The 16,037-nt window shown below is 41.8% G+C and overlaps 1 protein-coding gene across 8 annotated transcripts in view; it reads right to left on the bottom strand.

Annotated features, from left to right (window-relative positions):
* Positions 1-16,037, bottom strand: part of LRMDA (leucine rich melanocyte differentiation associated) — a 1,048,113-nt gene that overhangs the window by 437,509 nt on the left and 594,567 nt on the right. For all 8 annotated transcript variants that reach the window (XM_086680072.1, XM_086680073.1, XM_086680068.1 and 5 more), the window contains one exon: positions 9,801-9,935. In XM_086680072.1, the coding sequence (XP_086536198.1) occupies positions 9,801-9,935 (135 nt within the window). The remainder of the gene's footprint in view (positions 1-9,800; positions 9,936-16,037) is intronic.

Below are 16,037 nucleotides of genomic sequence, written 5' to 3'. Positions count from 1 at the left end.
ACTATTTGTGTGATGAACTGTCCTCAAGCAGGTATATTTGGAATTGAGGAGAAGATCCATGTGGCCATGGGATAGGCATATAAACATATAAATAAATACATAAAAAATATAGACACCTGCTTATACCTCTCCTTCCTCAAGGAAAATTACCAACCCACATGCTTTCCATCGAGCCCCTATACCTGATCACTCAAAGGAGCTATTGTTGTGGTCCCTGAGTGGCTTAGTTGGTTAAGCATCTGACTAATGATTTCAGCTAAGGTCACGATCTCATGGTCATGAGATTGAGCCCCAAGTCAGGCTCCATGCCCAGCATGGATTTTCTTTTTCCCTCTCCCTCTGCCCTTCCCTGCTCTGGCTTAACTCACACTCTCTCTCTCTCTCTCTCAAACAAACAAACAAATGAGCTATTGTTTAGACCTTGTCCTGCATAAGAAGAAGAGGTAAGTACCCAATTTCAAGAGCAATACATTACCTCCATAGGAATCTCTCATTTCCTTCCCATACCCAGCCTCCTCAGTATTCATTCATCTTTCAAATCCTGACCCATACAAACTTTTTTGGGGCATCTCTAGCCTGTACTGTTTTCTCTCTTCTCAGCACTCCCAGGATACACTGTTAGCACCATACCATCTAACATTTTGTTGTTTTGTAATCATTTTAATCATTTTATTGGTGTTTATGTGATGTCTTCTTAAAGGAGGGACATTTTTTTTTTTTTTTTGCTAATCCTCTTATCTTAAAAAGTAGCCTTGGAATGCACTCAATAAAATACCAATTTATTTCATTTGTACAAATATTTCTTGAGCATCTGGCATGTGCCAGACCCTAGGTATACAGAGGTAATTATAACATGATTCCTGCCCTTACAGGGGCTTTCAGTGTAATGGAGAAGAAAGACTCACATAGAGAAAAGAGAAATCAACATAGCTAAGTGCCAAGATCAGGGTTATGTGCAAAGTAGTTCTGGGAGCACAGAGAAAGGGACCTACCATTACTTACTGAATGACTGAAAACAAATGTCTTGAGGATGAAGAGGAGCAACAAGAAATCTCAAGGGATCTTCAAAGAACCAAATCCTAAAGCAACCCTACACATTGAGCTTTTTCTCAGGGCAAATGTTACCTGGGGTATAAAGCTTGCCCCCCACCCCTCAGATCCCACATTCATAAGACACTCTCACATCACCAAGTGGCCTCCATATACTTGCCCAGGTATAAGACTTGACTGGTTACTGAAATGCTAGAGAAAATAGCTTCGAGGCTTCCAGCCCAAATACTCCTTAAAGCGAAAATACTCTGAGTTCTTTTGAGGTATACTTTTCTTCCCCAGAAATGTCCACCCAAAACATCTGAGGTCCAGGATATTTGACTATATACTTCCTGCTTCTTCTCTGGTCTCAATCTAGTATCTTTTTTCCAACTTCTCCCTGAGCCTCACCCTTCCCTCTCCAAAGGCCCCCTAACCTTATCCAAAATCAGAAAGTTTCCACAAAGTCCCAATGACCCTTCTATCCTCCAGTAGAACTCCGACTGGCCTCAGTCAGTGTCAGAGAAAACTTCCATCTTCTGCTTGTAGCAGCAAAGCCTTGATGACAACAGATTCTTTCAAATAAAGACATGTACAGACGGAAACAATATGTCAGGAGTGACGCTCAGAGGAGTAAAGACACCCACTAAGTGTAGGGTGGGAAAAGATGAATATTCAGGTGAAGAAAACATCAGTATTAGAAAATCAGCCAATGTTTAATGATGGAATGAAAGATGTCTTCACAGGGCTGGCAGGAACCATGATGACAACAGACAGCACGTTGTCATTTTGCCCCACTTTGGATCACAGCCCTGAAATCAAAGGAGAGAGAGAGCGAGTGAGGTGCTGGCTTTTAAGCTAGTTAAAAATTTTAGATGACAAAGAGCTGCTGTTTTCAGAGCACTCTTCTTATACAATCGAAGAAACAGCCCATGAAATAGGCTGCCAGTCATCTATGAAAATAGGGGTGATTTGACTCCCATCCTGACCACCAGCCTGGGGTTTCTAGGTGGTTGATGCCTGGAGAGGTTTGAGGGACACGAGCAAGTCTCACCCCAAGTAATTCGGCCTGAGACTCAGCCCAGGGTCTGAAGTTCCTGCCTTAGAGATGTCTTCATACATTCACTCACACAACAAATAATTATTGAGCTGCTAGCACCCACCACATACTGCATGAATAAAAGTGATGCACAAAACAGACAAGGTCCCTGCTCTCAAAGAGCTTCTATTCCAGAACAGCCATTCTCAAACTTAAAAGGGTATCAGCATCCCCTGGACGGCTTGTTGAAACACAGATCACAGGATCCCACCCCCAAAATTTCTAATTCCCTACGTCTGGAGTAGGGCCCAGAATGTACATTTCTAATAAGTTCCTAGAGAGGGTGGGGGAGCTGATGCTGCTGGTCCTGCTGTGTACCACTGTCCAAGTGAAAAAAACACCATGAAGAATAACAGTTCCAGGATTATGAGGTTGGTAATGTGGTGAATAATCTCCCTCCCAATTTCGCTAATGATCTACCCTGCCCCCAATGTCTGTGGTACACAGTGCCCAGAGGCGGCCACATCTACCAGAGGTCTTCCTGCCCTTTGGTGGTTTGGAACTGACTCCAAACATTACTGTCAAGTGATAAGTCAGTGGGCTTTCTGCCTGCCTGTCCCATCCCAGTCTTGGGAGATCTATTTCCCTTTGTTCTAGGTCATGTCAGGGTGTCAAAAGCTGCAGCTTCAATCCTGAGTATAATACAAGTTTGCCATAAAAATACAACAGAGGATTCCCGAAGCCACAGAATGAAGGCTTTTACAATATCAATTCAACCCTTGTAAATTTAATCCAGGGTTATTTGTTGCACCAAAATCTCTTTACCGTGATGTATTACTTAGTTACTGGGGTTATCACAGCCGTATCCTAAAGTTGCATAGTACATAAAACATTTCAGTTAACAATGCAGGAAGGTTAACTCCCCCAGATAACCTGCAATCACAAGGGCTAGTCCAGATGACATGCCTCTGTCAGCTTCCACGAGCTATTGATGGTTCAATCAGTTTGTTTTGAAGGTAAAGTACAACAAAAGGGCAGTAAACTTATTCAGACTGTCAACAGGGGCTATCGGGAATGGGGCTTGCAGGTAAGTAATTCTGGGTGTTTTAAGGCTATTATCAAACAGCAATGGTTGAAGGAAGAGACAGCTACTAATAACACAGAAGGCAGCCATCATAAACCACTTTATGGCAGAAACCCCCGTCTATAAATCCTGCGACACCCGGAGACAGCTTCAGATTTATAAAACTGCTTGTTAAGCCAGGGCACTGCTTAATGAAAAGAGATCGGTCTAAGTTCTGAGTTTCACATCCCTAGCTCCAGAGGACAACTCCAATTTTCCTGACCTTCCCAAGGTGGCTAGGCGAAAGCCATGGGGCGGGGGGCTGGAAGTCAGGGGCACTCTTGACCGTGATATGGAAGGTGAGGTTATCGAGAAGAGATCAGGGATCCTGGGAAGGTGTGTAAAGACCCATCTGTCTCCGTCTAAAGGCAGATTCTCTAAAAGTGAGACCCACACAGAAAGCTTTTCAGGCTCTCTCTCTTTTCATATTAAATGCTCCATTTTCTTAAAGGACTCCTCAAAGGAGACACCTGAAACTGGCAGGGGGAGAAAAGGAAGAGCAGAAAGACTTTGGTGTGTGTTTGTTTTTTGCTCCCAAATCAATTTTCTCTGCCCAAATCCCAAAGCTCTGGCATTTTTCATCTAGACTTCAAAGGGAGAGAAGGGTGCTCTGTCCTCCTGCTCAAACTGCTACCCCAGGGGAAGCTAGCTGTTCCAGTAACAGCACAATCACAGAAACACCAAGACGGATCTCCATTGTCTGCTCCTGGGATTGTTTCTTTCTCTGAAGAGATTCTACTAAAGAAATACCAAGTTTCCAAATCTTAAGGAAATCAGAATACAAGGTCACCTGGAGTTTTTCCCTACTTCTTTCCATTTATGGCAATATGGAATGGCCATTCTTCCCCTTATTTCTTGCAGGCACTCCGATACATGGGGGTGGGGTGGGAGAGACACAGTGCAAGCGACTGATGCCCTACTAGGGGCCCCTGAAGTCAGCAATGGGTGACCCAGGAATCGTTCTCGGTCTTCCACAAAGCTTAACAGAAGAGTGAGCAGGCCAACAAAACATCAAGCTTCTCTGCTTTTGACCAGATTACATCAACCCCGTTTGGTAACACTGGTTACCTCATGCTAATCAAAAGCACTCATCAACAGCTAAATGTGTCTAATTTTAAAAAGTTAGCAATGGCTTAAATGTAGCTAATTAAAAAACCTAAAGCTTATTAAAGAGATCTAAGGGGGAGAAAATTAACAAGAGGAGGGGTCCTCATAACAAAGAGCTTGGAGACTAACAGGGCAGAGGACAGAACGAAGACCCTGGGCTCATTTTGCTATGTGATCTTGGTTCAGTCTCCGCCACTTTCCAGAGCTTTGGTTTCTCCATCTATACAATGAAGAGAAAGGGTTAGATGATGCCTAAGCCTCTCTCACGCTTTTAGCCTGCTTGATTTCTATATGCTGCAAAGTTAATTTACAATAAACACATCCATAGCCTCCTTTCTTATTACTCCAATTTCCTTATATAACCACCCCCTCACACCTCCAGGTAAAGGAGGGCAGTGAGAAAAAGTCAATAAAGACCAGAGTAATGAATAAACACTGTGAGTGGAATAACTCCAGATGCTCAGAGAGATGACAATGATCTCACTCTAATGAGCCGAGGTGAGCTCACCTACAGCATTAATGAAGGCCTGACAACTGGCAAAGGCCAGCTGATTTTCCTCACAGCTCACCGGCAGCATGTTTGAAGTCTCCGTGCAAACAATACACCCACAGGACAGAGCAAGGCCCTCTACAGAGGGTAACCAGCAATTACTCTGTGGGCTTCTGTCACTTTGATCTCTGGGTCGTGACCTTTGCTTTCTTGTGATCTTCAAAGCCCAGATTGTAGATTAGCTGGAGAATGCTAGCTGGGTTATGTAAGCCACAAGTTTTACAGCTCCTCCTCAGCTGGGAAATGGTGGCAGCCCAGGACAGCCAACAGACTGCGGAGGGTCCCTCCCTCTTTCCCTTTGGCTGAGTGCTACAGACACTGGGCAGGCCTCAGGCTGCTTTCTGGGAGGGAACAAAGAAAGGGTGTCACGTTTTAAATAATTTAAAGTTGTAAGAAATATAGAGGGGCCTACTGAGGAGGCAGGAGGAAGGAGAGGCCAAGCAGAGACTGGAGTGGCAGGAGAGAATGAATGGCAAAGGGTTTAATGACAGAAGTAGAGCTTAGAGGCCATGAGACCAAATCTCTTATTTGACAAGTCAGGTCTAGCTCTTATGTACTGTTGACCTTCATTCCGCTGTCTTGCCTGCACGAACAAGAAGGAGAAGAATTACAAAGGAAGACAAGAAACAGACCACTCTGGGCACCTAAATTTCCCATACCTGACTCACTTTTTGGCTAGTGTTGACGTCCACGGGAGGCCTTGAGTGGTTTTTTAGCATGACGGTGGCCTCCCAAGGCAAACCACCTCACCACTCTCTTCCCGCCCAAATGCTGAAGGCTGCTTGTTATCACATTCACCCTCATTCAACATTCATCCCAAAATAGCAGCACAATGTGTACACACAGCAAAGCACGGGCGGGTTTAAGCTCCTATAATAACATGGCGATGAACATTTCTTAGCCATGAACTATGATGAATAGCAAAGAAAAAAATCAAGGCATGGTTTGCTCCTGCCCCAGCAGGACCAGGGCACAGCTCAACAACTTGGTAGTATGTTCATGCTCACATACAGATTTAATGAGCCCATTTTATGGTGGGGATGTGTGCCAAGAAAATCCAACTGTGTGCACAGGGGGTAAGAAAGGAAAGAGAAGGGGTGACTTGGGGGAAGGGAAGAAGGAATCAGCAGAAAGTGAAGCATCTGTGAAGCCATTCCCAATAACTCCATAAATCTAGTCACTTCCCATTTCTGCTCTGGTGGTTGGCCACAACGTGACCTAAAAGTGGGCTGACCTCTCTGAAATCAACACCTCCCGTAGAAATGAAACAGACATACTTGTTTTGATGTATGGCTGGGTGACATATTATAAATATTACATCACATAACCACAGAGGATGCCAATCAATAAGAAATTTTTTTAGACAGCACTAAATGAGCCATGGGTTCTTGCTTCTGAATACACTCCCTTTAAGGCTCCTACTATTGCTTAAATGATTAATAGAAGACATATTGTCAGAAAATGTAGTTAAAGTGAAAAACAGTAAACTGTAGAAATATCATTCATTTTTAAGCAATTTTCTAGTGAAAATGTCACATAAATTTACATAGAGGCCCTACTATTAGGCTCTGGGTAACAGCTAGAAGGAAGGCAGACCTCATACTTTGTGGAGGAAGGGCCAAGAAAATATTTTACCAATGGTGGGGGGGGAAAGGTAGCTGCATTGCTTTGTAGAAAGTAAAACACTGCAGGAATTCTGGATTCAAAAGTCTTATTGTAAAATCCTAAAATTTCTCAGGGGCAAATGAAACTCAAATTCCAGGATGAACAAAGCAGGGCTGCTTACAAACCAGAGAACAGAATGCCATCACATACACATTTATCTCTCCAAATCCAAGTGTGAGAGTACTTGTCAACCAGAAATAATAAAAAATAAAATGAATAAAAAATTTAGGATTGCTGGAGAATAGGCCCACCATTCCACTCGATCATCATATGCTGTGCAGTGAATGTGTAATTGGATGGACACACATTTAATGTTCCTTCCAGTGTTCTTAGTTCCTATTTCTCTCAGAGCGTGAGCATCTTGCCATTGTTGTGGGTGGCTTATGGATTTTCTAGAGTAATTTTGACTAGATGTGATTTCAGCTGTATGTGTCTTTAGAATCCAACTCCTCCTCCCAGCAACTTTGCCACGTGTGCATGAACAAACAACCTTCCCAGCCCCATCCCTCAACCCTGACGGACCTGAGGTAGTAAGGTCAGGCTTAGTGGGTACAACAGCCAGCCCATGCAATGAATCACTCCTCTAGAACCAAACCCTCCCTGAAGGATCAGCACCCCAATGACCAGTGCTCAGACTGAGTCTCAAGGACAGTTCCTTGTTTATTAACTGTGATTGTTGACATCAAATGGATCTGATTCCAAATAGGCAGTAGGCATCAGAGGTGCCCAGAGGGCCATACATTTCTCCACAAGCACTTAGCTTCTCAGAGGAAAGAATAATTTTCAAGCTGCCTCCAGAGAACATTTATCTGGCCCCTATTCCATGGCCAGCATTACTTTAGGTACTGAAGAGTCTTCAAAGGGCAAGAAGATATACCCTTACCTACTAGAAGCCATCCTCTGGATGTGGACACATACAAAGTAGTGAGAGAAATATACAAGATGGAATATATAAAATGGCATTAGACAGCAATGGAAGAACTGTAATGGCTTGGGAACAGAGTATCTCAGAATGCTAGAGCCAACAGGAATTTTAAACACTACTTAGTCCAATAGTTAAGTGAACATCCGAAGCACCTATTGACTATTTTGTTGCATTTGGCACTCAATTAATCAAAATGCTTTGGATGATTCAGAAGTACAGCCTTGGTGAAGGGTCACTGATCTAGACTATCCTCCCCATTTTAAAGCTGGACCCCCACATCAGATCTTCTTATCTGGCCCTTATTTATATGGGTCTTAGTGTTTTTACCATAGTGAACAGTTATAATAAAAAAATAGTACTAGCTTTTCTTTTCCTTTTGCAAACTTATAAGCCTTCTATTTGAGACTAAATAGAAGATGAGGGAAGTGAAGCTTTTCACTCTACTTCTCTCATTCTAGGAAAAAAAGACAACAGAAATGTGCCTACAGTTTGGTTTACATACAGCTCCATGAATGAGTGAATGAACACGTGTGTCAATGCATGTGCACATGCATACAAAGACACACATACGTGCATGCACATGCATATACATACATTTGTACAATTTATTGGCTTATTTTAAAGAGTTAAACATAGAAATTTCAAGAAAAAAGTCAGAAACCAAATTAAAATCTCCTATACCATGGTTGGTTTACTAAAAATGTTGACTGAAAGAACTTTCTTGGACTTACTTGAACCTTCCAAGACATATCTTATAAATTGCTGCACAAAGATAAAATATGTTTTAAGAGACCCCTTTATATATGAAATCAGGCTGTTAAATGCTTCAGAGTTGATAAGAGTTTTAAATAGGCAAATTAAGTTCTAAGTGATTAAGCAACTTACAGGGTTGATTTAGAAATGTATAACTCTTCACCTGCTGGGTATTAATCATATTTCTCCTAACAGAATTCACATTGAAATCTACAGAATCATATCCAAATGAATATCTTCATGATAGAAAAAGATTTAATACCTCTTTTCGGAGTAGGGTTAGAGTTTTATTCTAAGATGGCTTAAAAACAGTCTAATAAAACCCCTACAAAATTAATCAAGAAACGTAGAAAATGAGATTAAACATACAAAATGCTTCCCAATAAATAATACTGGACTCCTGCTGTAACTTTATGCGTCTATGTGCATATATGTCAAAAATACACAGTGTTCAACAGCCTTCAGTATTTCTTACAGCTTTGCCTTTATACAGCATCAACTCCCCTGACTGCATTCCTTCATGGGTCACCACAGATTTTTATAAGAGTCCCAAGAGAACAAGTTTCTTTCAAACCATTATCCTCTTTCCCCAATCCTTCTAAATTTATTATTCAGTAGCCTTACCTGCCCTGAATTTGCTTCCTTACTCCTCCTCCCCTTTCCACATTGATTCAGGTAGGGTGTTCATGAGAGCAATCATAATGAAGAGAGAGCCTACACATGAAAAGATCATCTAAAAACATTAACAACAATAACCAAAACAAAACAAAACAAAACCAATCAAGAATGAGAGCACACAGAGTTCAAAATGAAGAAAGAGAATAAAATAGGTATGATCAAGACGACTCCCTAAGAAAGGGGGGTTTAGATCAGGTATTTCAAAGCAGATGGTTTAGTAGCAGAGAGGAAGAGAAGCATTTCTACTTAGACCCCATCAGAGCACACAGCTGGTGGACAGTGAGGCAGAGCTTTATGGAACCAAGTTATGGGACTTCTGAGACTTCCTCTGGGATCCCACGTAAGCTCCCTACCTTTAGTGGGCAGTGCTCTCTAAAAAGTTACTCTGAGGCTGACCAAAGGAAAACCTTACAACACAGAGCACAAGTAAGCAAAATATAGCCCATGGGTCAAATCTTGCCTGCCCCTGGTCTTTGTAAGTAAAGTTTTATTGAAACATAGCTGTGCCTATTCGTTTACAAGTTGTTTATGGCTATTTCTTCACTATAACAGCAGAGTTGAATAGTTGTGACATAGACCTTAGACCACATGACCTTCAAAGCCTAAAAACATTTATTACCCAGCTGTTTACAAAAAAGAGTTGTCAACCCCTGACCTAGACCACCTGGAAGCTTTTCATGTTTTTTTTTTCCTGTTTGTTTGTTTTTTGGGTTTTGTTTTTGGGTTTTTGTTGTTGTTGTTGTTATTGTTGTTGTTGTTTTGGCTCCTATGTCCCTGACAAAGGGACACAATGGCTACAGGTTGCCAAAAGGTTAAAGTTTAGTATTATCAATGGAAGTCCAGTAATATCTACTATGCACCCCATAATATTATCCCCCGCCAAAGATGCCATTTTTCCCTTTCCACCAGGCTCAAACTCCTAGATACTCACCTGTATCTTTTGTAGTCCTCTTCATCTTTTTCCAAGCTAATCAGCTCATTGGGACATGCCACATTACCCAGCAGGCTGAGGTACTCCAAAGCTGGTGTCACTTTTGCCAGGTGATCAAGCAGACTCTCCAAGTCAGTGATGTGACAAAGGTTAAGGATTTGGATCCAGGAAGACAAAAGCCCTCATAAGGAACATAGACTATAACTGAAGGCACAGCACAACACCTGACAAGTCCAGTCTGCTCCCAAGAGGTGACATGGGTGAGGGTTGAAATCAACTTAGCTGTGAGGTATCTGGCATGCCTAGTTTTTCACTCCTGCTGGGGACACAGCCCAACTTTTTTCTGGGCATGTAAGACTAAGTCCAGATCACTTGAGAGGGAATGAATGAACTCAAGTGTTTTATCACACTTTTCTTTCCTTTATATTTGTTTGGAAAATGATGAAGGGTATATTCCATGTGGTAAAGTATTTTGCTATTTGCCAATCTATAAAACTTTTTTTTCTAGTAATGAAAGCAAGACTTGTTTCCAAATGCCTCATTAAAAATATATTCCCATTTTCTCCTTTAGGGAGTAATTTATCATTAAAACATATAGGAATGGCATGGATACAAACAGGGACTGCCATCCTCCTATGATCTGAGAACCTGGTGTGGAGCTAAGCATTGCTCAGTAGACTCCCAGGTGGCAATAAACAATGAATTGTGGAGACAGGAGAACAAAACTAGAAGACAAATGGAATCAGTTAGGATACATTTAGTCAAGCCAAGCAGGTCAAATGTATTTGAGGAGAATCTCTTGTGATAGTAATATTCAAGAAGGAAAGAATATAGAGAAAATGCAATAAAGGGCATGGTGGGGAGATCATGCCATGATCCATTTGCTCAATGGGATCCACTCAAGGCAAACACTGAGACCTCTAAACCAAGTAAGTCAAGAGTCATAGATTCAGGCAATCACAGGTACTGGTAAGGACCTAATGACAACCAAGTTGTCACATTGATATACATGGACTCCTGGTTTGAGTTACATGCAGATGAACCTTCTCCTAGACAAGGTGATGACTAGACAAGCCATGAACAGAGGCCATGACTACCAGAAACTTACAGAAGAGAGGTGGAGCTCTTATCAGCCAATATCAGCAGGTGGAATGGGGTCTTTGCCAGGGAGTGACAACAGAGCAAACAGGGGCTAATATATAAGGGTGAATGTGCCATACAAGAGTCAAAGACTCAGGATTCAGTGTCCAGGAGTGAGGTTCACTTGGCCTAAGAGAGAAAAGTTAAAACCAAAGAGAATGGATGCCTTTACTTTACAAGGGTGTTCTCTAGCTATGAGATGTTGCCCCAATTTCCTCATATTTCATTTCAACTTGTCAGTTGAACACCAAATCCAAACAATGTCAGAATCCATTCCCTAACATATCTGCCGAGGGGTCACCAAGAGGTAGCTCATTCTATCATAACAACCATAAAAAAGAGTTTTTCTTTCCCCTGGCACTGAACCTTCCTCAAATTCCTTCCCACTGACCCAATTTAATGGCTTGGGGTCTCAAAGAATAAGGCATTCTCCTCTTCCACATGATGACCTTCCAGACAGTTGAAGCTCTCATGTCTTCCTTAAATCTTATTTTCTCCAAACTAAGTTCTTTCAAGCATTTTTTATACACAGGCTCTGTGAACATCATGTACAAAAACAAACGCTATACCCTGAGAGTGAGACAGAGACAAGGAGAGGGACAGCACAAGCAAAAGAGGGAAACCCTAGTGCAAGAGGGTCAGAGCAGCTCTCCACCACGGGTTTCCATTCGCCAACATCATCCCCATTTCCTAAACAAGGCAGGACAATGGACTTTCAAGTTACCAGTCCTTCAGATCTTTAACAAATAATGTCCAGGAATAACCACAATGGACCACTGGAGTGAGGATGAAAGACACAGAAGCATGTGGAGAAGACAAGAAAGAAGGTTCTGCCAGGGAGGTAAGATTAGAAGGACACATGGGTAAATGGCCAGGAGTCAAAACATTAAAGTATTTCATCACTGAAGACAAAACATACTCACTACTTTTTAAATTACAGTTCAATCATCAAACTCTTTAAGAAAATCATTTAAATAAAACTAATTGAAATGACAATGAACAATTTCAGGGAAAACTGGCTTTTCAGGGAAAGCTATGCTTCTCAATCATTGCTACAGGAGAAAAAGGGAAGCTATTAGTGCTGCCCTTAGACCCTAGCAAAGGCACCTCATGAGGCCCTATGCTTTGGAGTAACTTTCTCAAAATGTTTTAAGTCTGTGTCTGGTATTCAGGAATCACCAGGGCCAAAATGTCATTCAGTCCCAGTCCTGGTTTCTGCCCTTCAGGGTTAGTTCCAACCTTCTACCTTTCACAAGGGATCCATCAGATGTTCTAAGGAGCAGTAGGACTCATGCCTATCAGGCTGTCCTGAAGCCTCAAGGCCAGACCCTGGTGCCAAGGAGACAGCCAGACAAGCTGATCACTCACTTCCACTAGTCAGCACACTTTCTTTTGTGGGACTGTAAGAGAGTGGACGGCCAAAATGGCGCTGATGTACTGACTTGGGGTGTTTCAAATTATTTATGTAGACAATGGCCCTAGAGAACCTAGGGGAAGCCCTTTCCACTATGGGTGAAGAAGTCCAACCAAAACCTATTTCTCTTATAGGGACCAACTTCTTAAACCTTGGATATTTTTCATCTACTGTATGAAGGTAGGAATGTGAAGGAATGGAACTCAAACTGGGAAAGGTATTTAAGTTGAGGAAATATTGGGCAACTGAGCTGGACTGAAATCCCAGTCATTTCCCAACATTAAGTGAGCAGTGACAGGAAGCTTCTCATGCACAGTCCAGGGAAACAGGCTTCATGTGTAAAGTTACCACAGAGCTAATAAAGCTTGTACGTGAGGGTTCTTGCTTACGCAGGTCCCTTGCAAGGATAATAGAATCACATGGTCATACGTTGTAAAAATTGCAAAAGTAGGTTATTTAAACTGCAATCAGTTAAGATCACTGTCTCTCTCCACTAAAGTACATATAAGGTAAAACTTATATAATTATATAATAAAGTTATAAAATAAGTTGCAGAAAAAATAGGAAAAATGTTTTACGTAGGTATGTCCCACATAAAAAATTGTTACTTTTCTGAATATTTTTATGTTTGTGGCATTTGTCAAATGAAAAAAAATTAATTTGCTTTTATATATTTTATTCAAAATAGACATTCATCTTCAAGCCTAATTTTGAATTCATAATTATGTAGCCTTTTCCTTTAAGAGGGAATTAACATAAGTTTCACACTCAACAAAATCTCTGTGTTCCCCCTGAGCAGGAGATGTGGATTCATTAAAATGTCTTGGTAATGGGAATTTCTTGGGCAAAAGGTCTACAGGCTTCAAGAAGCTTCAGCCATTGTGCACCAATGAATCCAAAGAATGAAGCCTGCTTCATTTAGGGTATTTTGTCTGGCAGAAGATACCGCCTGTCTTTTTAAGCCTTTCAAGTACCTGCTAAATGATCATCTGGGCTAAGTCAGGGGGTCTCCCCCAAATCCATACTAGCACCTATTCTGTGGATGGTCTGGACTAGAACTTCATTCTGTTGACACACCTCTGGAGGATAGAAGATGATAAGGAGTTTTAATTGGCTTCTTGGTCTCCTGGGTCAGCAAGGACAAACACAGCCCTGTCTTACCTGGCTGGGAGCTCTGAGATAGAACCTGTCACATTCCTTCTTTGTCCAGTTGCATAGAAAATTAACCAAAGGCAACCAGCAGAGGGAACCTGGTGTCTCTGACTTACTAAGACCAAGGGCAGTAGATACTTTCAGGGATTCTCCTAAGGGTGACATTCCCCTCCCCTTTTTAAATGTGAAGCTACAGGGCACAGTTTCAATTCTCTTCAACTGACTTCTAGCACACACCTGGCTTCCCTCCTCAAGTCTTTTCTAGAATACTTGTCATTTAGGTTTTTTTCAGGTTGTCTACACAAAGTTGCTATTGCAGAGTCCAGCTGTCATAGGTATGCTTGCCAAGGGAGACTTTTTGCAGAAGGCCCAAGATCAAAGCAACATGTTGCCTTGAAAGTCTGGAGAATGAAGGAGGAGGGGAGTCTTCTGGTGTCATGTCCAGTTACACAGGTCTGAAAGCTGTTTCCCTGGTAAAAATGGGAAAGAACCCTCCCTCTGTGATCAAGCCCATGTCAAAGGGCAACACCCATAAGACCTGGGAGGATTTCAACCAGTGCTTACCCTAATACAGGATTTCTGAATGCTAACTCCACGTTTTGCACAACATATTTTCATTTTGATTCACACACACGTCAGCAATATCATATCCAAACAATAATTGAGGAAATGGGGGTCAAAGGTCACATAGTAAATGGCAGAGTCTAGATTCAAACCTGTTCCAAAGAAATTAACATTTCTAGGTGATAAAGTGACTCACAATTTCCTAACACAGAAAGGAATGTAAAATACTGAAAAATGAGGAGTCCTACAAGCTTTTGTGGGAGACCACAGGTACTGTCATCCGGCTGTGTTCTGTACCTGAGTTTTCTTCCAATTTGGGCTTATTCATTTAAAGCAATGAGACTTCCTCTATCATTAAAACGTATCAAGAAGCTGTAAAGTCTTTGGGCGATAAAGTGATTTCCATATATACATTATGCCATTTCGATCTTTCAACAATACTCTGAATTATCTATCACCCATTTTACAGCTAAAGAAACTGAAGATTCAGACAAGGTGCAGAGACTTCCCTGAGTAAAACAGTAAATTGCTGTGGGAAATCTAGTCTGGCCTTCTGGTTCAGTTCACTCGTCTCCTCACCACAGCCCAGCTGTACAACATGTCATACTATTTGTCCTTCCTGTTGGTACTATAATTCATACAGTCTCTTCACACATGTGCTGAAGCAAACAGGGAGACATTAAATGAAACAAAGTGTGATGTAAAATAAAGTCAGCTTATTACTCTTCCCCTACCCACCCCGAAAGGGAGAATGGGGGAGAATCATTTGATTGTGCAAAGTATCTATATTTTCCAGACATCTCAATTGTTCCCTTTTGGGGTTGGGTATTCAGACATGATATGGCTGAGACCATGACCAAGTATCCAACCCTACTGGAGAAGAGCCAAGGACAGTGTGTGTATGTGCAAGGGTGTGTGCGTGTGTGTGTGTGTGTGTGTGTGTGTGTGTGTGTGTGTGTGAGAGAGAGAGAGAGAGAGAGAGAGAGAGACATATACACAACGTGAGTGTTGGGGAGATAAGGTCAACTCCATGGCCAGTGACTACCAGCCCAGTCTAAATGAACCAAGGGAAGAGGAGTAAGATAAGCTATGAACCAGGAGATAAAAAGGTAACCTGGGAAGTCCAGGCTTTAAAGTATACCAGGACAAGACAGCAATGCTGAGAGCTTAACAGAAGTGTAACAAAGGGCCAGCAGAACAAAGATGGGAGGTCAAGTAGGTAGTGTGCAGATGAGACGTGAGACATTGGTCGACTGAGAAAAAATTTGCCAGATGCTGGGTTTGTGTTCTGAAATCCCTTTCATGAGCTCCCTCTGCAGCTGGGTGCAGGGTCTGGTGCGGGAGGGACAGGGCAAGCACAGGCAACCGACTCCTCCTGTATTTTAGTTCCTTTCCTCATGCATTGATTTTACCTCCTTTGGGTTTCAGAGTCTGGGGTTATAAATCACCATACCTGGGTTCTAGACTGAGCACTACCAATGACAATCTAGGTGACTTCAGAAAGTTCATACAAAAAAAATGTTCAACTGTCTCAGTTTTTTCATAAGAAATGAGAGTACTAGGACACCTAGGTGGCTCAGTTAAGTGTCAGACTCTATTACAGTTCAGGTCATAATTTTGTGCATGGTTTGTGAGTTCTGCACTGACAGTGTGGAGCCTGCTACGGATTCTCTCTCTCTCTCTCTCTGTCCTTCCCCTGTTTGTGCTCTCTATCTCTCAAAAATAAACTTAAAAAAAAAATGAGAGTATTCACCAATGGTACTCACCTCACAGAATGATATGGATGTAAAATTAAGTTATAAAAGTCAAAGACACACTCAAAAATCTATGCTCTGACCTTGGTTATAATGTAGCTGAAGTAAGATCAAATAAGTTTACATAATTCTCTAATAAAAATGGCAATAATACTGACCATTACACAGAACTTAGAATAACCCTCACAACAACCTATGGGGTGGGAGAGGAAA

The sequence above is a fragment of the Puma concolor genome, chromosome D2 (assembly GCF_028749965.1).
Source record: "Puma concolor isolate L17-30 chromosome D2, mPumCon1.1.hap2, whole genome shotgun sequence".
NCBI classification, from domain to species: domain Eukaryota; kingdom Metazoa; phylum Chordata; class Mammalia; order Carnivora; family Felidae; genus Puma; species Puma concolor.
This window is presented reverse-complemented; position numbering and strand designations above follow the sequence as displayed.